The sequence below is a fragment of the Mobula birostris genome, chromosome 25 (genome assembly GCF_030028105.1).
Source record: "Mobula birostris isolate sMobBir1 chromosome 25, sMobBir1.hap1, whole genome shotgun sequence".
NCBI classification, from domain to species: Eukaryota; Metazoa; Chordata; class Chondrichthyes; order Myliobatiformes; family Myliobatidae; genus Mobula; species Mobula birostris.
Window position 1 is genome coordinate 13,938,318 of NC_092394.1, and position 21,917 is coordinate 13,960,234.

Consider the following 21,917-nt stretch of genomic DNA (forward strand, 5'->3'; position numbering starts at 1 on the left):
TGGGGTTAGGGCAATTCGGAGTGATCAATGCTGAACTTGACAGTGAAGCCCAGATATCCGGCAATGAACTGGGAAATGAGCGGCCACGGAGTCGCCTTGTGAGTGGAAGGACAGGCTGATCCCGATGTGCGGCGAAGACCTGGTGAAACATTCCCCGAAGACGAGGGTAACAACAGGTACTGATCCAGCATTAGTTGGTCCGTCCGCAGTGAGGGGGCTGCCGGCGCCGGATCCGGCTCCGGCTCCGGCTCCGCCTCCGCCCCGCCCTGCCTCCAATCGCCTGAGCCCGGGATGAGGCCACTCAGCCGCGGTCCCACCCCCGACAACGGCATGGCTTCCCCTGGGCGGCTGCTCGAGCGCATCTTCTGCTTCTACTTCGTCACTCACATCCCCATCACCCTGGCTGTCGACCTGCAGGCCCTGTTACCCCGCTGGATGTTCCCGGCTGCGGTGAGTCCCTGACACCGGCCTCCGGCCATGTCCCCGCTCGCTCCGGGATCACGGGCTCTTTGTCGGGATGGTGGTCCGGAGGATCGATGTACCTCATCCCTCGTCCTCCCGGACCGCTTTCCCCGTGCCGACTTTTATCGGAAAGCTTTGTTTTATCCTGGTGTCTATGACAGGATTCTCGGACCGGTGCCAATGGGAGGGTTTTCATTGGACAGATTTCAATGGGAGGATTTTCATTGGACCGGTGTCTGTGGGAAGGTTTTCATTGGACCGGCTTCTATGGGAGGGTTTTCATTGGACCGGTGTCAGTGGGAGGGTTTTCATTGGACCGGTGTCTGTGGGAGGGTTTTCATTGGACCGGTGTCTGTGGGAGGGTTTTCATTGGACCGGTGTCTGTGGAGGGTTTTCATTGGACCGGTGTCTGTGGGAGGGTTTTCATTGGACCGGTGTCTGTGGGAGGGTTTTCATTGGACCGGTGTCTGTGGGAGGGTTTTCATTGGACCGGTGTCTGTGATAGGGTTTTCATTGGACCGGTGTCTGTGATAGGGTTTTCATTGGACCGGTGTCTGTGGGAGGGTTTTCATTGGACCGGTGTCTGTGGTAGGGTTTTCATTGGACCGATGTCTGAGGGAGGGTTTTCATTGGACCGGTGTCTGTGGGAGGGTTTCCGTTGGATCGGTTCAATACACACAATGTACTGGAGGAGCTCAGCAGGTTAAGCTGATCTTGGATGGGAGTAAACAGTTGAAGTTTCAGGCCAAAGCCCCTAACCAGTTTCTTTGGAAGGGTTGTCATTGGGCACCCACACAAAATGTTGAAAGAGTTCAGCAGGCCAGGCAGTATCTATGGGGAGAAATGATCAGATGACATTTCCAGCAAATGTACCCTATCCAAGATCCACAGACCTAACTGCCTCAGTAGATCCATTGTTTCTATTGCTCCTGTCCCACTGAATGCATCAATTCCAGTTTGGTTCAGTCTCTTCCCACCTACATCCATGACGTCTCACATGATGCCCATAACTTCAAAGGCTCTTGAGTTCCCTGGCCCTGACCTCCTTATTTTTACCTTGGACATCCAGTCCCTGTACACTTGCAACCTCTATTTAAAAAGGCCTTTAAGGCCTCCGCTCCTTTCTTGACACCAGACCTAATCAGTTCCCTCAACTCCACACTTCTCTGTCTGGTAGAACTGGTCCTCAACCTCAACAACTGCTCTTTCGCCTCCTCCCAGTTTCTAACAGAAGTGTCCTGATGAAGTCTGAGACATCATCTGTTGATTTCCCTCCATACACGTCGCCTGAACTACTGAGTTCCTCCAGCATTTTGTGTGCATTGCTCAAGGTGGCTAGTATTAATGGAATCTGTTGTGTCAGAGTTTTCATTAGATTCGTTTCTGAGAGCCAGCTCCCTTTGGACCAGTTCTCGAGTTCATGGACCCCCCTGATCTTTGGAGCCTGCTGTTGTGTCCGTCCTGAGGATTAAACTACAAGACATAGGAGCAGATTAGGTGATTGGGCCCATAGTGTCCATTCCACCATGGCTGATTTATTATCCCTCCCAGCTCCATCTCCCTGCTTTCACCCTGTGATGTTTGATGCCTTACTAATCAAGAAACTATCAACCTCTGCTTTAAATATACCCAATGACTTGGACTGCACAGTCGTCTGTGGCAATGAATTCCACAGATCTCCGTCCAAGCTTTATTTTCCTGCCCCTCCCACACCCCATAGTCTCCAAGGAAGCCCCAAACTGCTTATTGAACAGTAAGGAAACCCAACTCAAAGCCAGGTAACTTCATTATCAACATTTTACAGTAGGCAAACAATTCAACCTAGTGGAATTCTGTTGGCCTAGTGAACCTATCATTTAAAGTCTGGTGAATAAACAAACTGATTAGGCGTATGGGAATCTGGCGGTCACTGTGAGTGTGACGCTGTTGTCCTACCGCTTGTAATGTACGTCATGTTCAACTGGTCCGTGGTAGTAATGATTGTTGAACTTTGGTTTGTTTACGCTAAATATCGACCCAGTCACACTTTGGAAAAACTTTTGAGGCTGAAGAAACTTCTGCAAGTTTGGAATTTTTAAAAAAAATCTTACATTTCTTTCCCCAGTTGCAAGGCTTAGTAAAGTGGTATGCAGTTCAGTTCAGAGACCCGATGATGATGGATCCACCAACATGGTTCAATACATTCATTCTTTGTGAAGCATTGCTACAGTTGCCTTTCTTTCCTGTTGCAGCTTATGCTTTCTACAAAGGTCAGTACAGTATCTATTTCTCTTTGTGCAACTCACTTGAGTTTTCATAGCCTACAGACTCACTTTCAAGGACTCTACAAATTCATGTTCTCAGTATTTTTTTTACAGTACATATATCATTTTAATTTGCACAATTTGTCTCCTTTTGAACATTGGTTGTTTGTCAGTCTTTGTTTATGTATAATTTTTCATAAATGTGATTATATTTCTTTATTTTTCTCATGAATGCCTGCAAAAAAATGAATCTGAAAGTAATGTGACATGTATGACCTTTGATAATAAATTTACTTTGAACTCATTTGTAACTCATAAACAGGATATCAGTTAGGATAATATCAATTTAGATTATCATCACAGCCACAACTTTTGCAGTAGTAAGATTGTTTTATTTTATACCAATTGAAAACATTGAACAATAAACCACTTTGGGTACCTTTATTGTTGCAGTAATTACTATTGTAATATGTTTCTTTGTCTTTTGATATAATACTCCCAGTGCATTTCCCTAATTATAGAGAAGAAACAATTAGGAAGAAAATCCAGTTTGGCAAAAGAATAAATCAAGGAAGGTAGTGCACCCGTGGCTGACAAGAGAAATTAGGGATAGTATCAATTCCAAAGAAGAAGCATACAAATTAGCCAGAGAAAGTGGCTCACCTGAGGACTGGGAGAAATTCAGAGTTCAGCAGAGGAGGACAAAGGGCTTAATTAGGAAGGGGGAAAAAAGATTATGAGAGAAAACTGGCAGGGAACATAAAAACGGACTGTAAAAGCTTTTATAGATATGTAAAAAGGAAAAGACTGGTAAAGACAAATGTAGGTCCCCTGCAGACAGAAACAGGTGAATTGATTATGGGGAGCAAGGACATGGCAGACCAATTGAATAATTACTTTGGTTCTGTCTTCACTAGGGAGGACATAAATAATCTTCCAGAAATAGTAGGGGACAGAGGGTCCAGTGAGATGGAGGAACTGAGCGAAATACATGTTAGTAGGGAAGTGGTGTTAGGTAAATTGAAGGGATTGAAGGCAGATAAATCCCCAGGGCCAGATGGTCTGCATCCCAGGGTGCTTAAGGAAGTAGCCCAAGAAATAGTAGATGCATTAGTGATAATTTTTCAAAACTCGTTAGATTCTGGACTAGTTCCTGAGGATTGGAGGGTGGCTAATGTAACTCCACTTTTTAAAAAAGGAGGGAGAGAGAAACCGGGGAATTATAGATCGGTTAGCCTAACGTCGGTGGTGGGGAAACTGCTGGAGTCAGTTATCAAGGATGTGATAACAGCACATTTGGAAAGCGGTGAAATGATCGGACAAAGTCAGCATGGATTTGTGAAAGGAAATTCATGTCTGACGAATCTCATAGAATTTTTTGAGGATGTAACTAGTAGAGTGGATAGGGGAGAACCAGTGGATGTGGTATATTTGGATTTTCAGAAGGCTTTTGACAAGGTCCCACACAGGAGATTAGTGTGCAAACTTAAAGCACATGGTATTGGGGGTAAGGTATTGGTGTGGGTGGAGAATTGGTTAGCAGACAGGAAGCAAAGAGTGGGAATAAACGGGACCTTTTCAGAATGGCAGGTGGTGACTAGTGGGGTACCGCAAGGCTCAGTGCTGGGACCCCAGTTGTTTACAATATATATTAATGACTTGGATGAGGGAATTAAATGCAGCATCTCCAAGTTTGCGGATGACACGAAGCTGGATGGCAGTGTTAGCTGTGAGGAGGATGCTAAGAGGATGCAGGGTGACTTGGATAGGTTGGGTGAGTGGGCAAATTCATGGCAGATGCAATTTAATGTGGATAAATGTGAAGTTATCCACTTTGGTGGCAAAAATAGGAAAACAGATTATTATCTGAATGGTGGCCGATTAGGAAAAGGGGAGGTGCAACGAGACCTGGGTGTCATTATACACCAGTCATTGAAAGTGGGCATGCAGGTACAGCAGGCGGTGAAAAAGGCGAATGGTATGCTGGCATTTATAGCGAGAGGATTCGAGTACAGGAGCAGGGAGGTACTACTGCAGTTGTACAAGGCCTTGGTGAGACCACACCTGGAGTATTGTGTGCAGTTTTGGTCCCCTGATCTGAGGAAAGACATCCTTGCCATAGAGGGAGTACAAAGAAGGTTCACCAGATTGATTCCTGGGATGGCAGGACTTTCATATGATGAAAGACTGGATGAACTGGACTTGTACTCATTGGAATTTAGAAGATTGAGGGGGGATCTGATTGAAACATATAAGATCCTAAAGGGATTGGACAGGCTAGATGCAGGAAGATTGTTCCTGATGTTGGGGAAGTCCAGAACGAGGGGCCACAGTTTGAGGATAGAGGGGAAGCCTTTTAGGACCGAGATTAGGAAAAACTACTTCACACAGAGAGTGGTGAATCTGTGGAATTCTCTGCCACAGGAAACAGTTGAGGCCAGTTCATTGGCTATATTTAAGAGGGAGTTAGATATGGCCCTTGTGGCTATGGGGGTCAGGGGGTATGGAGGGAAGGCTGGGGCGGTGTTCTGAGTTGGATGATCAGCCATGATCATAAAAAATGGCGGTGCAGGCTCGAAGGGCCGAATGGCCTACTCCTGCACCTATTTTCTATGTTTCTATGTTTCTATCTCTCTGTTCATTTCTTTACTATTTAATTTGTTGATTTTTTTTTAAATTTCCAAATTAATTGTATTTGGCTTGTCTTTGTTATTAACTATGCTAAAAACTCTGCATTGATCTATCCCATTAAATAAAAACTCCCTTGCTTTGCTAGCACTAATGAATTCCATGCTTATCTTATTCAGTCAAGCTTCTCTGTTTGCTGATTCCGAAGTTTTCATTATTTTGAGTACATTTATCTCCTGTTTGCTTGATTTTAACTCTCTAGTCATAATTAATTTCTCTCATTTTCAGAATCCTATATATAAGTGATTACGTTGCACTTCTCCACTGTAGTATTTCTTAAACCCCCCATTTGAACGTAATGTCCAAAATTGGATACATTTCGTCAGTGAAAATCTCTTTAAAGTCAAAGTCAGAATTAGGTTTAATATCACCAGCATATGTCGTGAAATTTGTTTTCTCTGCAGCAGCAGTGCATTGCAATACATAATAATAGGAAAAACATGAATTACAGTGAGACTGTCTCTGTGCGTGCGTGCGTGCGTGTATATATATTAGTTAAATTAAGTAAGTAGTGCAAAAATAGAAATTTAAAAAGTAGTGAGGTATTGTTCATGGGTTCAAGGCTCATTCAGGAATCGGATGGCAGAGGGGAAGAAGCTGATCCTGAATTGTTGAGTGTGTATCTGCTTCCCGATGGTAACAATGCAAAGAGGGCATGACCTTATTGTTCTCATTGTACAGGTTAACTATCTTCTATGCTTTTAAACCTGGGGCTACATGTGATAATGGAAACTTCAGACTACAATCATACCAGCACTCCTTTGTTCACTTAAAATGGGAGACACATATGTTCCTCTTCCACTCTACAATGCTGTAATTCAGCGAGAGAATTTCATTAAACCTACATTTTCAATAGTAGTTTCTGAAGGGTCGCATTGACATGTGGAATTTGTATCTGGTACAACATTCCAGGGACCTTGAAATAGCTTTGCATTCAATTAGTGTGTCAACCATTTCGAATAAATGGTTTACTTGAATATAACACAATCTCTAATTTCAGGGTGTAATCAAAATTTAGATATTTTGTTCCAAGCAGTTCAAAACGTCGACTGTACCTCTTCCTAGAGATGCTGCCTGGCCTGCTGCATTCACCAGCAACTTTTATGTCTGTTGCTTGAAATTCCAGCATCTGCAGATTTCCTCATATTTGAGTTCAAAGTTCAAAGTTTTTTTAAATCAGAGTGCATATACGTCACCGTATATAACCCTGAGATTCATTTTCCTGCGGGCGTGCTCAGCAAATCTATAGAATAGTAACAGGATCAATGAAAGATTAACCTGAGGACAAATTGTGCAAATGCAAATATAAATAAATAATGAGAATGTGAAATAACTAGATAAGAAGTCCTTAAAGTGGGATCATTGGTTGTGGGAACATCTCAATGGATGGGCAAGTGAGTGAAGTTATCTCCTCTGGTTCAAGAGCCTGATGATTGAGGGGTAGCAATTGTTCCTGAACCTGATGGTGTGAGTCCTGAGGCTCCTGTGGAGAGGAGTTCCCCAGCTCCTCTCTGATGCTGCACAGTTTCTTGACATTGACACATCACTGCAGAATTTAAATTTTACTGTCCTCATCTCTAATGATTTTGAACACTTCTCCTTGATTTTCTCCTGACCATCTGACAACCGTCTGCAATGAAGTATCTCAATCTCTCACTGCACAAGACCATGAGAAAATAGGAGCAAGAGAAGGTTACCAGTCCGTCCATCACAGGCAAAGCCCTCCCCACTATTGAGTTCATTTACATGGAGTGCTGCCACAAGAAAGCAGCCCCCATCAACAAACACCCCCTCCATCAAGGCCTTACCTGCTTCTCACTACTACCATCAGGCAGGAGGTACAGAAGCCTTAGGTCCCACAGCACCAGGTTCATAATAGTTACTACCCTACAACCACCAGGCTCCTGAGCCAGCATGGGTAACTTCATCGGGCACTACTCTGAACTGATTTTACGACCTACAGACTCACTTTCAAGGACTCCTTACAAGTCATGCTCCCAGTGTTTTTTATTTGCAGTTTGCCTTCTTTCGCACATTGGCTGTTGTTGTTGTCTTTCTGTGTATTCTTTTTTTGTAAATTCTTTTTTCCTGTAAATGCCTGCAAGAAAATGAATCTCAAGGTAGCGTATGGCGGCATGACAGAAAAATGAAGGGCTATGTAGGAGGTCAGAGTTAGATAGATCTTATAGTAGGTTGAAAGGTTGGCACAAGATCATGGGCCAAAGGGCCTATACTGTGCTGTAATGTTCTACATTCTATATACACACTGATAATAAATTTACTTTGAACTTTGAACCCTTCTCCCACTGCTCCCATTCATCCCCACCCACCCAACTATTCAATATAAAGGCATCCGTTAGTCTTGCGAGACCATGGATCTGCGCCTGGAAAGACTTCACTCTCCAGGGCGCAGGCCTGGGCAAGGTTGTATGGAAGACCAGCAGTTGCCCATGCTGCAAGTCTCCCCTCTCCACGACACCAATGTTGTCCAAGGGAAGGGCATTAGGACCTTGGCACCAGTGTCGTCGCAGAGCAATGTGTGATTAAGTGCCTTGCTCAAGGATACAACACGTTGCCTTGGCTGGGGCTTGAACTCATGACCTTCAGGTCACTAGACCAATGCCTTAACCACTTGGCCACGTGCCCACAACTATTCAATATGATCTATGCTAACCTCAACCCCTCATTTGTGCGAGTTCCCTGTAGCCCTCAATTCCTTGATCTTCCAAATATCCAGCTCTACCTTAAATATAATGAACTCGGAGCAGAGAATCCCAGAGATTCGCCACCCTCTGTGAGATGAAACTTCCTCGCAGAAGTCCCGTGCAGCTATTTTCCCCTTGCCCGTGACTGTCCCAATACCGAAAACATTTCCACATCTATCCCGTTAAGTTACCTTACGGGCAGCACGGTGCCTGCGATCGCCAGTCGGGGCTCAATTTCCACCCGCTGCCTGTAAGGAGTTTGTAAATTCTCCCTGTGACGGTGAGGGTTTCCTCCGGTTTCCACCTGCATTTCAAAGATGTACGGGTTAGGGATGATAGGTTGTGACCGTGCTACGAAAGCATGGCGTGAGCTGTCTCCAGCACAACCCTTAGACTGTAGGATCGTTGAACCAAATGAACACATTTCATTGTACGTGTGACAAATAAAGCTAATCTCTTTACTATGTTTAATGAGATCACTCCTTATTCTTCTAAGCTCAAGGAATACAGTCCAAAACTGTCCAGCCCCTCTTAATAAGTGCCAATAGCTCAATCGGTAACACTAGAGCCTCTTAATCTCAGGGTTGTGGTTTCGAACCGCATGTTGGGCGAAGGATCTCTGGGTAATGTAGCAGTTAGCGTAATGCTATGACAGCGCCAGCAACCCGGGTTCATTTCCCACTGCCATCTGTAAGGAGTTTGTACGATCTCTCTCAAACCACGCGGGTTTCCACCCGGTGCTCTGGTTTCCTCCCACATTCCAAAGACGTGCAGGTTAAAAGGTTAATGGGTCACGTGTGTAATTACCCGATGTGGGCTCATTAGGCCAGAAGGGCCTGTTACTGTACTGTATCTCTAAACAAGTTAAAATGAATGCATTGATAGGACAGTTAGAGGAAACTATAGGCCAGTTAGCCTAACCTCAGTGGTTGGGAAAGCGTTGGAGTCTATTATTAAGGATAAAGTTTTGGGGTAGTTGGAGACTAATGGTAAAATAAGTCAGTGGTTTCTGTTAAAGGGAAATCTTGCCTAACAAATCTGTTAGAATTTTTCGAGGAATTAACAAGCAGGGTGGACAAAGGAGAGGCAGTGGATGTCATTTACTTGGATTTTCAGAAGGCGTTTGATAAGGTGAGGCTATTTAAGGAGATAAAATCCCATGGTGTTACAGGAAGGATACTGGCATGGATAGAGGAATGGCTGGTGGGCAGGAGGCAGCAAGTGGGAATAAAATGAACCTTTTCTGGTTGTCTGCCAGTGACTAGTGGTGTTCCTCAGGGGACATATTGGGACCGCGACTTTTCACAGTGTTTGTCAGTGATTTAGATAGTGGAATTGATGGCTATGTGGCAAAGTTTGCAAATGATATGAAGATAGGTGGAGGGATAGGTAGTTCTGAGGAAGCAATGCAATTGCAGCAGGATTTAGACAAATTGAAAGAATGGACGAAAACAGTGTTGGGAAAGGTATGATAACGCATTTTGGTAAAAGGAACAAAAGTGTTCACTATTGTCTAAATGGGGAGAAGATTCAAACATCAGAGGTGCAGAGGGACTTAGGAGTCCTCGTGCAAGACTCCCAGAAGGTTAATTCACAGGTTGAGTCTGTGGTAAAGAAGGCAAATGCAATGTTGGCATTTATTTCAAGGGGAATAGAATATCAAAGCAATGAGATAATGCTGAGGCTTTACAAGGCACTAATCAGACCACACTTGGAATATTGTCAACAGTTTTGGGCCCCTTATCTCAGAAAGGATGTATTGTCATTGGGAGAGTCCAGAGGAGGTTCACAAGGATGATTCTGGGAAAGAAGGGGTTAACATACGAGGAGTGTTTGGCAGCTTTGGGCCTGTACTCACTGGAAGTTAGAAGAATGCGTGGGAATCTCATTGAAACCTACCATAATGTATAGTCGTAGAATTAGGCCATTCGGCCCATCGAGTCTGCTCCGCCATTTCATCATGGCTAATCCAATTTTCCTCTCAGCCCTAATCTCCTGCTTTCTCCTTGTATCCCTTCATACCCTGATCAATCAAGAATCTATCAAACTCTGCCTTATATATACGTAAAGACTTGGCCTCCACAGATGCCTGTGACAAAGAATTCCACAGATTCACCACGCTCTAACTAAAGAAATTCCTCCTCATCCCTTTTCTAAAAGAACATCCCTCTATCCTGAGGCTGTGTCCTCTAGTCTTGGACTCCCCCACCATAGGAAACGTCCTCCCCACATCCACTATATCAAGGCCTTTCACCGTTCGATAGGTTTCAATTAGGTCACCCCGCATTCTTCTGAATTCTAGAATGTCTAGTATATTATATCAAATTCTACGAAAATTACCTGTATTCTTAAGGAACTGCACTATATATTTAATAATCTTGTAATTCTTTCTGCAAAATATTGTTAATAAATTGTCTTTTAATCCATGATAACTTTAAAATCAACCATCCACTCTCTCTTGGTTGTATTTTGAACACCTCAGCAGTACATGCTCAAACATTTCTTGATGGTTACAATACTCTCACCTCCCATTATTGTGTTTTTCACCAATGTACTACTTAACCCTGTTTTCACTCATTGACTCCTCCGACAAGGTTTTGATGTATTTGCGCGCCATTTATTTCTTCCTGGTTTTGGAAATGGCCGGCATGGTTTTCCCGAGACCACTCCTGTTCTGCCCAGGCTTGGCGGGATTGTCCCCAGAGGCTTCAGAATCGTGCACCTGTGCACAGAAGCAGAAATTCCAGCAAGGTGGCCACCTACCGGGTGGCAAGGAGTGAGACTCAGAGCGAGAAGTGGGAGATCTTAGCGCAGTCTGTTTGTGACTGTCTGTTCACTTCCAGAGAACAAAAGAGATACAACTGCAAATTGTTAGCTGATAATTGATTGGTTAAATAGTCAACTGGCAGCAGCCAATAAAAAGAAGTTAGGGTCATGCGGAGTGGCAGTTGTTGGAGTGGTCATTGCTAGAGTGGGGGAAGCTAAGGTTTTTGATCAAGAGGCTTCAGCAGGAAGCGGTAGCGAGTGGAGAGGTGACACATTCTTTCTTATTGCACAGTTAAAATTCAAGAGATTCAAAGTACATTTATTATCGAAGTACGTATACAGTATACAACCCTGAGATTCGTCTTCCCACAGCCAGCCAAGAAATAAAGAAAACTATAGAACCCGTTCAACAAAAATATCAAACACTCAAAGTGCAAAAAAAAGAGCAAATTGCACCATCGGCAGTTAGAAGCTAGGTCAAAACAACATTGTTGGCCAAAGAGCTTGTACTGTGCTATACCATTCTGTTCTGTAGCCCACCTTGCCTTTATTCTGCCATGCTGAATGACATCTTGTACAATAAGATGGGCCCTTGACCTGACTATCTCTCTCATCTGTGACTGTGACTCGTCATTCTGCATTCTGTTATTGCTTTTCCCTTTGTACTCCCTCAATGTACTGATGGAATGAAATGATCCGTAGGCTTAGCATGAAAAACAAAGTTGTTCACAATCATAAGCTGATTTTGCAAACCACTCTGTGATTTCTCCTCTGATAGAACGAGCAAACAAAGTGATTCTCTCAGAAACAAGTCTCTGCGGATAGGTTGGAAATACCCATTTTTATTCATTGTATTTAGAGACACGGCATAGAGCAGACCGTTCCAGGACCATTGAGCCGCAATGCCTAGCAACCCATCTACTTGACCTCAGCCTAATCACAGGACAGTTTACGGTGGCCAGTTACAAACAGGAGGAAGTCTGCAGGTGCTGGAAATCCAAAGCAACACACACAAGACTGGAGCAACTCAGCAGGCCGGGCAGCGTCTCAGACCCCTCCTCAGGACTGAGACGGAAGGGGGAGGGCGCAGGGGAAAAAGGCTGGTTGGAAGGTGATAGACAAAGCTAGGTGGGAGGGAAAGGTCAAGGGCTGGAGAAGAAGGAATTTAATAGCAGAAGAGAGTGGACAATAGGAGAAATGGAAGGAGGAGGGGAATTGGGAGGAAGTAATAGGTAGGTGGCCAAGAGGTTAAGGCATTGGACTAGCAACCTGAAGGTCGTGAGTTCAAGCCCCAGCCGAGGCAACGTGTTGTGTCCTTGAGCAAGGCACCTAATCACACATTGCTCTGCGATGACACCGGTGCCAAGCTGTATGGGTCCTAATGCCCTTCCCTTGGACAACATCGGTGTCGTGGAGAGGGGAGACTTGCAGCATGGGCAATTGCCGGTCCTCCATACAACCTTGCCCAGGCCTGCGCCCTGGAGAGTGAAGACTTTCCAGGCGCAGATCCATGGTCTCGCAAGACTAACAGATGCCTTTACTAATAGGCGGGTGAAAAAAAGTAAAAGGTTAGAACGAGGGATAGAGAAAAGGGGGTTGGGGAGTGAATTTGTTTACTGAAAGGAGAAATCTATATTCATGCTTCAGGCTGGAGTCTACCCAGTTGGAATATAAGGTGTTGTTCCTCAACCCTGAGGGTGGCCTCATCATGGAACAAGTGAACGCTGTGAACTGACGTGTCGGAACAGGAATGGGATTAGGAATTTCAATGTTTGGCCAGTGGGAAATCCTGCTTATGTCAGGAAGTGCAGAGGTGCTCGACAAAGCAGTCCTCTAATTTACGACGGGTCTCACCGATCGGGAGCACCGGACACAAAAGACGACTCCAGCAGATTCGCAGGTGAAGTGCTGCCTCACCTGGAAGGACTGGTTGGGGACCTGAATGGAGGCGAGGGAGGAGGTGTAGCATTTAGGCCACTTGCAAGGGTAAGTACCTGGAGGGAGATTAGTGGGCAGGGACGAATGGACAAGGGAATTGCAGAGGGAGCGATCCCTGTGGAAAGTGGAGGCGGGGGGAAGTAAAGATGTGCTTAGTGGTAAAATCCCTTTGGAGATGGCAGACATTGCGGAGGATAATGTGTTGCAGAGTCTGGAGGGGTGGTAGATAAGGACAAGAGGAACGCCTATCACTATTGAGGTGGCAGGAAGATGGGGTGAGCGTGGATGTCTGGGAAATGGAGGCGGTGCGGGTGAGGGCAGCATCAATAGTAGAGGGAGGGAAACCCCATTCTTTAAAGAAAGAGGACACCTCCTGGAATGGAAAGCCACATCCTGAGAACTGATGCAGTAGGGGCAAAGAAACTGAGGGAAAAATAGCATTTTTGTAGGAGATAGGGAGGGAAGAGGTATAGTCAAGATACCTGTGGGCATCAGTAGGTTTATAAAAGACGTCAGTTGACAGTTTGTCTCCACAATGTTGAAAGGTGGATGTGGAGAGGATGTTTCCTGTGGCGGGGTATCCAGAACTAGAGGGCACAGCCTCAAAATTGAGGGGCGCCCTTTTAGAACAGGAATCTTTTTGGCCAAAGGGTGGTGAATCTGTGAAATGCTCTGTCACAGACTGTGTTGGAGGCCAAGTCCATGGGTATATTTAAAGCGGAAGTTGATAGATCCCTGATTGGTCAGGGCATCGAGAGATATGGTGAGAGGGCAGGTGTATGGGGTCAGTGGGATCTGGGATCAGCCATGATGAAATGATGGAGTGGACTCGGTGGAATGGATGAATGGCCTAATTCTGTTCCTATGTCTTATGTCTTATAGACAAGGCTCTCATCCTAAATACTCATAAGTCATTCCAGATCCAGATCTAGGATAACTATACCCTTTCGTTTTGGGAATCGTTACGGTGATACCCTAAGTTGGGAATCCTGTGATTTTTTTTATTGATTACTGTAAGTAATTAGTAAAAAAAACTACAAGAGACACCAACTCGTAATGGAGAGGATGAAAGTAGAGACTTTTCTGAAGGAACCTGTCCCACAGCTGATCAGAGCAGTGCTTCAGATATCTGGCTACCTCCTTGTCTGAAGCTGATGACTCAGAGGTGACTAGGAGGGAGGGGTAGAGTCACTAAACGAGCTTTATATTTGGTACATTAATTTGCTCGTTTGTTTATTCATTTAGTGATGTAGTGCAGAACAGGCCCTTCCAGCCCAACGAGTTGCACTGCCCAGCCACCCCTCTGTTTAACACTAGTCTAATCACAGGACAACTTGCAATGACTAGTTAACTCACTAATCCTAACTGTATGTCTTTGGAATGTGGACAGAAACTGGAGCACTTGGAGAAAACCACGTCGTTCACAGGGAAAACGTACAAGCTCCTTAGAGACAGCACCAGAATTAAACTTTGAATTCTGGAACGCCCCGAGACGGAATAGTGACACTAACCCTACACTACCATGGCGTTTATTATAACAGTTGAACCATTTGACAGATTTGTGGCAGGAAATATAGTGAATCGAAAGGTTCTTAAGACATTGTGTTTGAACCTTAAGAGAAAAATCATCACAACTGCCTGTCAGATTATCATGAATTACTTTTAACCCTCTATTTGTATGTTTTACATTTAACAGTATAATACTTTGTAATCGGAAGCAAACTCTAAGCATTGGGAACTGAGTGACAGGTACAGTTTGTCTTGCTCAGTGGGTATTGCACTTGATAAGTTTATTGGCTTTCATCCTCAGTGGTATATCTTTCATGCCACTTACAAATATTTTGTGAAGAAGGTAGCTCTGCTGTTCAAAATATGGGAACTGTTAACGACAGAAATATCGTCATTCCCTTTGCCTTTTCCTCCCTGTACTGTGAACGTTACTATAAGGAGTACAGATGGTGTCTTCAGTTTAATTTGGAGAATCAGCACAGTAACAGGCTCTTCAGATCTAATCAGCCCACGCCCATGTGACCAATTAACCCACTAACCTGTACATCCTTGGAAACCCACCTAGTCATGGGGAGATCATCAAAACTCTTTAGACACAGCAGCAGAATTCAACCCGGTGCTATAATAGTGTTACGCTGACTTCTACGCTACTGTGCCACACAATATTGGTTTTACCAGTCATACCAAACTTAATAACGTAATTCCCTGTTTAAAAGTTGGTGAGTTGAGGTCCCACTGCAAAGCTTGAGCTTGAATATGACTGACACCCCAGTGCAGTACAGAGGGAGTGCTGCACTGCCAGAGCTACCTTTCATGTATTAAACTATGGCCTTAACGCTGTCCTGGTTGTTACATTTGCCCAGAGCAAGAACAACAACAGAGCGGTAGGATTTAACATTTGTACTGAGTCATGTTAGCCACTGTACACACTGGGTAACTTACAGAGCGGGAGTTACAAACCAAGCTTGCCGAGACAGAAAACATGCACACTGGAAAGCCCATCACCAGAAGGGAGAGTGCCTGCATCACGTAGGAGGCTCAAATCATCAACCGGTGGCCTGCGCACTCACCATATTCTCACAATCAATCCAATACGGTTCACTGCCACCTTAATGTATCCTGTGGCTTCCTTTCAAAGAAAGTCAGGGCAATTAATCTCAGTCTTCTCACCAATATTCATCTCTAGCAACCTTTGCAGAAAGAAAGATAATCCCATGGCTGTTTGTGAGGACCTGCTGTGCCCAGATCTGCTGCTCTGATCCCGACATAACAACGTTATAAGCATTTTAGTATCTCTGAAGTACGCTGAAATCTCAAGAGGTCATGAGAGATGGCTTGGTGTAATTTTCTTTAGCTCTGCACTTTCTCACAGTTAAATTCTGAAGTCTATACAGCATGTGTATGTAAAGTAAATTTACATGTGCTCCAGTTTCCTCCCACAGTGCAAAGACGTACTGGCTGGTAGGTTAATTGGTCATTGTAAATTATCTCATAATTAGGTTAGGGTAAAGTCGGGTGGTGCACCTCAGAAGTGCCTATTCCACGCTGTATCTCAATAAATAAATAAGAAATAAATTCAGCGTGTGTGTTATCGTGGGCATACAAATACATCACAAACTCTATGGCAGCCTCAAACATTAAACCCTATCATCTTAAAAGATCAAAGTTCAAAGTAAATTTGTTATCAAAGTACATATATATCATCATATACTACTCAGAGATTCATTTTCTTGAGAACATTAACAGTAGATGCAGCAAAATACAATAGAATCAACGAAAAACCACACACAAACAACCAATGTGCAAAAGAAGACCAAAATGTGGAAATGTAAAAGAAACAAAAAATGAATAAATAAGTAATCAACAGTATTGAGAATTTAAAAAATCTTGGTTAAAAGACAAGTGAGATGTAATAAATAATATTGAGAACTGATAAGTAACCTCAGTTAAAAGACAACTGATGCAGAACCTCTTCGGTATACTGTGATATTTCTTTTATTATTTGAAGTTGATGTCTTGAATAATTTTTAAGTACACACCATAGAGAGACAGAATTTATAAAATAATGCTTTCTACATTCTCTTTATCTACAGGAAGTTGTCCATGGATCAGAATACCAGCCATCGTGTACTCCACACATGTGGCTACAACAGTCATTTCAATCCTTGGACATATTCTGTTTAACGATTTCTCAAAATCAACGTATCCAGGACCAAATACTCTCTCAGAGCGTTTATCACTCTTAGCTATATATAGTCCCTATTTACTCATCCCCATTATGATTCTGCTAACAATGCTTTACAGCCAACGATATAATTCCTTCAATGAAAAGAAGAGGCAATAACAGTTTCCACAACCATTCAGAGAATCATTTTCCATTTTCCCAGTGAAATTCGGGCCATCGCTACTTTATAATTTTACTTAATTACAACACAAAGTCCTCAAGCAATTTTACTACAGAATTATATGTCGGAGTGGATTAGGATATTCATTAAAAAAAACTTCTTTCATGAAAGAGCAGCCCCCTTTTTAATAGCACTTTCAGGTAAAGTTATCAGCCCAAGGGTCACAACAATAGATTGGCTTATAAATAAGGTGCAGATGTGTGGGAAGTCTAAAATAAAAGCAGAAAATCCTAGAGATGCCCTGTAGTCCAGACAACATCTGTGGAAAGAGAAACAGAGTGAATGTTTCAGAGTTCAAAGTAAATTTATTATCAAAGTATATATATATATAATCAATGAAAGACCACACCAACAGAGCAGACAACCAATGTGCAAAAGGCAATAAACTCTGCAAATACAAAAAGAAAGAAAAAATGAAATAATAAATAAACAAGTAAGCAATAACTATTGAGAATATATGATGAAGACTCCTTGAAAAGGAGTCTGTAGGTCGTGGGAACAGTTCAGTGATGGGGGCGAGTGAAGTTATCCCCTTTGGTTCAAGAGCCTGATGGTTGAGGGACAATACCACTTCCTGAACCTGGTGGTGTGCCTCCTGAGGCTCCTGTAACTTCTCTCTGATGGCAGCAAGTTGGAGACCCTTCATCAGAACTGGGAGAGAGAGAAATCAAGATGGTGATTCTAAGATACAAGAAAAGGGGCTGGAAGGGATGGACAGGACAAAGAAAATAACTGATAAAGTGAAGTCAGATCAAAAAGGGGAAGGTACAGGGTGATGATAATTTTTGCCTGGGTTTCTGTCACTGGTGGGACAGTAATATCTGCACAGCAGATCAGGCTTTAACAACTGATAGAGAAATTCAAACTAATTCTGCTGTAATTTATATATTTGTGATATTGACTGAGTTTTTCTTTCTTTACTAATGTGACCTGAGATGTTGGGCAGCCTTGTATTCACAACACATAACACAAAGGCTAATCACCTAGATACCCCTTCAACCATTTGACCGCGTCTACCCCAAATATCTCCTTTGTCCGGGCCCTCTTGTCTGTCACAGTGGCATGGTGATTACCACATTGTTTTACAGTGCCAGCACTAGCAATCATGAATCGAGGTTCAATTCCTACTGCCGTCGGTAAGCAGTGTGTCCCTTCCCTTTGTGGCCGTGTGGGATTCCTCTGGGTGCTCCAGTGTCCTTCCACATTCCAGAGGCGCACAATTACGGTTAGCAAGCTGTAGGTTTGCTATGCTGATGCCGGAAGTGTGGCGACACTTCCCTGAAAATGCAACTGTTTCTCTTCCCACAGGTGATGAGTCTTTCCAGCATTCCCTGTTAATAAAATAACGAGAGCAGTTTTCTGCTTTGCCCTCTTTTTCCATAACGACCTTCAGTGATGTATTTTTATAAGAAAATAAGTCTTGTATACAATGGGATCAAATGCAAAGTCAGTGGACTTTTGTCCAATCCATTTTCTTTTCCGTTACCCTCCTGCGCCACCACCAACCACTCTGCTTACCCTTCCAATCCCTTCCTCTTGCTCTTTTATTTGGAAGCAGGGAATAACGTACAACGTTTGCCCCTCATCAGCTGAGCAAGTGGTCTATCAATGGCAAGTGGCCTCAGGGTCCACATTGATGGACAAATTAATGGCAACAGCAGTTCAAAGGTATCAGGCTGAAGAGAGTAATAATCTGTGATCTTCTAATTTCAAGTTCAGTTGATTGTCATTCAGCCGTACACACGTACACTGCCAAACGAAACAGTGTTCCTCCGGACCAAGGTGCACAACACAGTACATATAACTCACACACAATATTACCACAAATAGTGAGGTGTATATACAAGTTTAAAAGAAAACAGTGTAATGCTACTGGCACTTCATATATGATGAGACCTGTGTGTTCAGTAGTCTTACAGCTTGGGAAGAAGCTGTTTCCCATCCTAACAGTTCTTGCCCTAATGCTATGGCACCTCCTCCCTGGTGGTAGGGAATCAAAGAGATAGCTGGATGGATGGGAAGGAATCATTGTCCATGCTAAGGGCCCTGTGTATGCAGCATTCCTGGTAAATATCTCTCATGGGTGGAAGACAGACCCCAATGATTCTCCCAGTAGTCCTCACAATCCTTTGTATGGGTTTGCAGTCAGACGGTGATGTAGTTGGCCAGAACACTTTCGATTGTGCTCCTGTAAAAAATTCATTAAAATGGAGGTCAGGGGAGGCCTCACTCATCTCAATCTCCTCAGGAAGTGGAGATGCTGCTGTGTTTTCTTGATCAATATTTATCAGTGAGATAATAGTCCACAGTCACACTTTGGAAAGTTGGAACAACTTTCCAAATGTCTAAATCCTATAGGTCAAACGGAAACATAGTAACACACTCAGCTACATCGATTTACAGGATGATTTCCCGAATGTTCATGTCAGGGTCACTGGTTAGACCATTTCTGTAGGTATATGGGTCTTCGTAACTATCCTCAATTCCTGTGCCAAGTATTGCAGAATTGTAAGTAAAGAGAGCCATTCAAACTCTGTCCTAAATTGCTCTTCAGAATGTTGACTGTTCACCTATAACATCTGATTTCCTGCATGGATTCTCTTTTCCATTTGGTTTTAACTGCATGCAATTATGTTAGGATCAAAATGTTGCTGTAACTAGACAATAGAACAGTATGTATTCTTCATTTATGTATGCATTCATGTGAGTACACTCAGTGGCCACTTTATTATATACACCTTTATACCTACTCGTTCATGCAAATATCTAATCAGCCAATCATATGGCAGCTGCCAAATGCATGAAAGCATGCAAACATGGTCAAGAGGTTCAGTTGTTGTTCAGACCAACCATCAGAATTGGAATAAGTGTCATCTAAATGACTTTGACTGTGGAATGATTGATGGTACCACACATGGTGGTTTGAGTATCTCAAAAACTGCTGATTTTCTCACACTACAGTTCCTAGAGTTTACAGAGAATGGCACAAAAAACAAAAACTCCAATGAGCAGCAGTTCTGCGGGCAAAAATGCCTTGTTAATGAGAGGTTGGAGGAGAATGACCAGACTGTTCAAGCTCACATGAAGGTGACTAACTAAAATAACTGCAGATTACAACATGGGTGTGTAGAAGAGCGTCTCTGAAAGCACAACATGTCAAAGATAGAAGTGGATGGGCTACAGCAGCAAAAGACCATGAACATACTCTTAGTGGCCACTTTATTATGTACAGGAAATACCTAATAAAGTAGCCACTGAATGTATACACAAACTGAGTAGCTTGTCAAGTAAGTTTATTTTGCATTGTTACAAATCATTTTGGTAGATGCACTTTCAGTAAACTTATTTTCCTTTTATTGATTGAGAAAATATTTTGTATTTAATTCTAGAATGATGCTTTTTTCACTGTTGTGACAAGTCCTTATGTAATAATCTTCATTAAACCAATAAATGATAAATGTAAAATATGATTGCAAAATGTAAACTGCTTGAGGTACCCGACAGGTCAGGGAGTCTCTGTGGAGGCAGAGGAATGGTTGATGTTTTGGGTTGAGACCCAGCATCAGGACTGAGAGTCTTGAGGGGAAATCGCCAGTGTAATGGAGTAAGAGGGAGGACTGAGGCAAGGTAGAACCAGGTAAGGGGGGGGGGTGGTGAGGGAGGGTGACAGGCAGATGGAACCAGGTGTGGGAGAGGGGAAAGGGACCAAGTGTGAGACAGCAGCCAATGGCTGATAGGTGGAGACAATATGAGCAGAGGGAAAACAGGGTATGAACAGCTTTGTGAACTGAAGGGCCTGTATTGTGCTGTATGTTTTCTATGTAACATTGAACTTCTCAGTTTCAAGCATCCGATTTCATGTTCCTTCCTCCTGCCCAAGTTGTTTCACTCCAGCTTTTATCAAGTACCTCCCCACCTCCAGCTTTCCTTACCCAGTTTCCTTCTCCCTCACCTGTTTCCACCTGCCTATCACCGAACACGTCTCTTATCCCTTCCACAACTGGTTCCATCTGCCCATCATCTCCCTCTTAACATTGCAGCATCTGCCTCTGTCCACCTTCTCCCTTCCCTCCCCCATACCTGGCTCCATCTGTCTGCCACCCCCTCCCCTCCTTACCTAATTCCACCTACCACCCTCACCCTGTTTTTTTATCTTATCTGCATCGAAATATCACTACCAGCCACTTTCCATCTCCACGCCTGCCCCTCCTGTCTCCATCTGCCTATCATCCCCCTTCTCATCAACCAGACCCTCCTCACAGGTCTTTATTCTGGCTACCGCCCCCCTACAGTTTCATTTGGGATGAAGGGTCCCATATCCCTCTGCTTTCATAGATGCTGCCTGACCTGTTGAGTTCCTCTAAGTATTTTTTTTTAAGCTCCAGCTTTCAACTTCTTCAGTATCTTGTGTCTCTAATTGCACACTTTAGGTTGTTAGGTTAAGGAAATACACTTTTATTTAGGTATTTTTTAAAATAATCATTGCACATATAAAGTCAAAATAATTATGATATTTCCAGCAGATTAAGTAACCAAGACCATATGATTAAAAGATCCTCCTGTTATTTATTTATGGGAAGGAAGCAACACAGGCAATGATTGCCTTTATATTATACCCTTAATTGCTGTGAAATGGATCTCTTTTTGAAATTTTACATTTACTATAGTGTTACTTTGGGAATTATACAACTGTTTTTAATCTAGCAAATATTAGGTGGGTTACTCTCCGGTCAGGAATCCTGGGGGTGTAATCAAAGTAAGAATAATGGAGTTGAAATCTAATTTGGGAAGTAGATACATACTGAAGCACTTGGAAGAGTATTGTTCCAACTCCCAGTTCAAATAGATCAGACTGAACTAAAATTTATTACACAACTGGAACCTGGCATTTTCCCATTTCAGTTTCTTATATTCATACATTTAAAAATGTATAAATTTGTATGAATATAAGAAACTGAAGCAGGAAGATGGAGGTTGAGCAAGCAAGCTGCAAAATGTAGGTCTATTCCATGGAATCCTAAAAGCCCCAACTTGTTGAAAGGCAAGGCACTGTTCCTTGGGATTATGTTGAAATAGTGGAAAAGGCAACAACTAGAGAGGCTGGAGCAAGTGGAGAATTAATGTGACAGGAAACTGGAAGCTCAGGATCATCCCAGCTGAATTAACGGAGTTGTTCTGCAACACAATCACCCAGTGTGTTT

At 43.3% G+C, this 21,917-nt stretch overlaps 1 protein-coding gene across 1 annotated transcript; it reads left to right on the forward strand.

Annotated features, from left to right (window-relative positions):
* Positions 1-290: 290 nt before the first annotated feature.
* On the forward strand, positions 291-20,324 carry tmem97 (transmembrane protein 97). The gene is made up of 3 exons (XM_072243374.1): positions 291-450; positions 2,567-2,711; positions 16,405-20,324. The coding sequence occupies exons 1-3, from the start codon at positions 292-294 to the stop codon at positions 16,653-16,655; spliced, it is 555 nt and encodes a 184-aa protein (XP_072099475.1). The 5' UTR covers position 291; the 3' UTR covers positions 16,656-20,324.
* Positions 20,325-21,917: the final 1,593 nt, after the last annotated feature.

Bases quoted from the DNA above. Each gene is read 5' to 3' on its own strand.
- tmem97 (XM_072243374.1), top strand. From the start codon at position 292: ATGAGGCCACTCAGCCGCGGTCCCACCCCCGACAACGGCATGGCTTCC. The intron at 451-2,566 runs GTGAGTCCCTGA...TTCTTTCCCCAG, and splicing joins GCTGGATGTTCCCGGCTGCG to TTGCAAGGCTTAGTAAAGTG. The intron at 2,712-16,404 runs GTCAGTACAGTA...CTTTATCTACAG, and splicing joins AGCTTATGCTTTCTACAAAG to GAAGTTGTCCATGGATCAGA.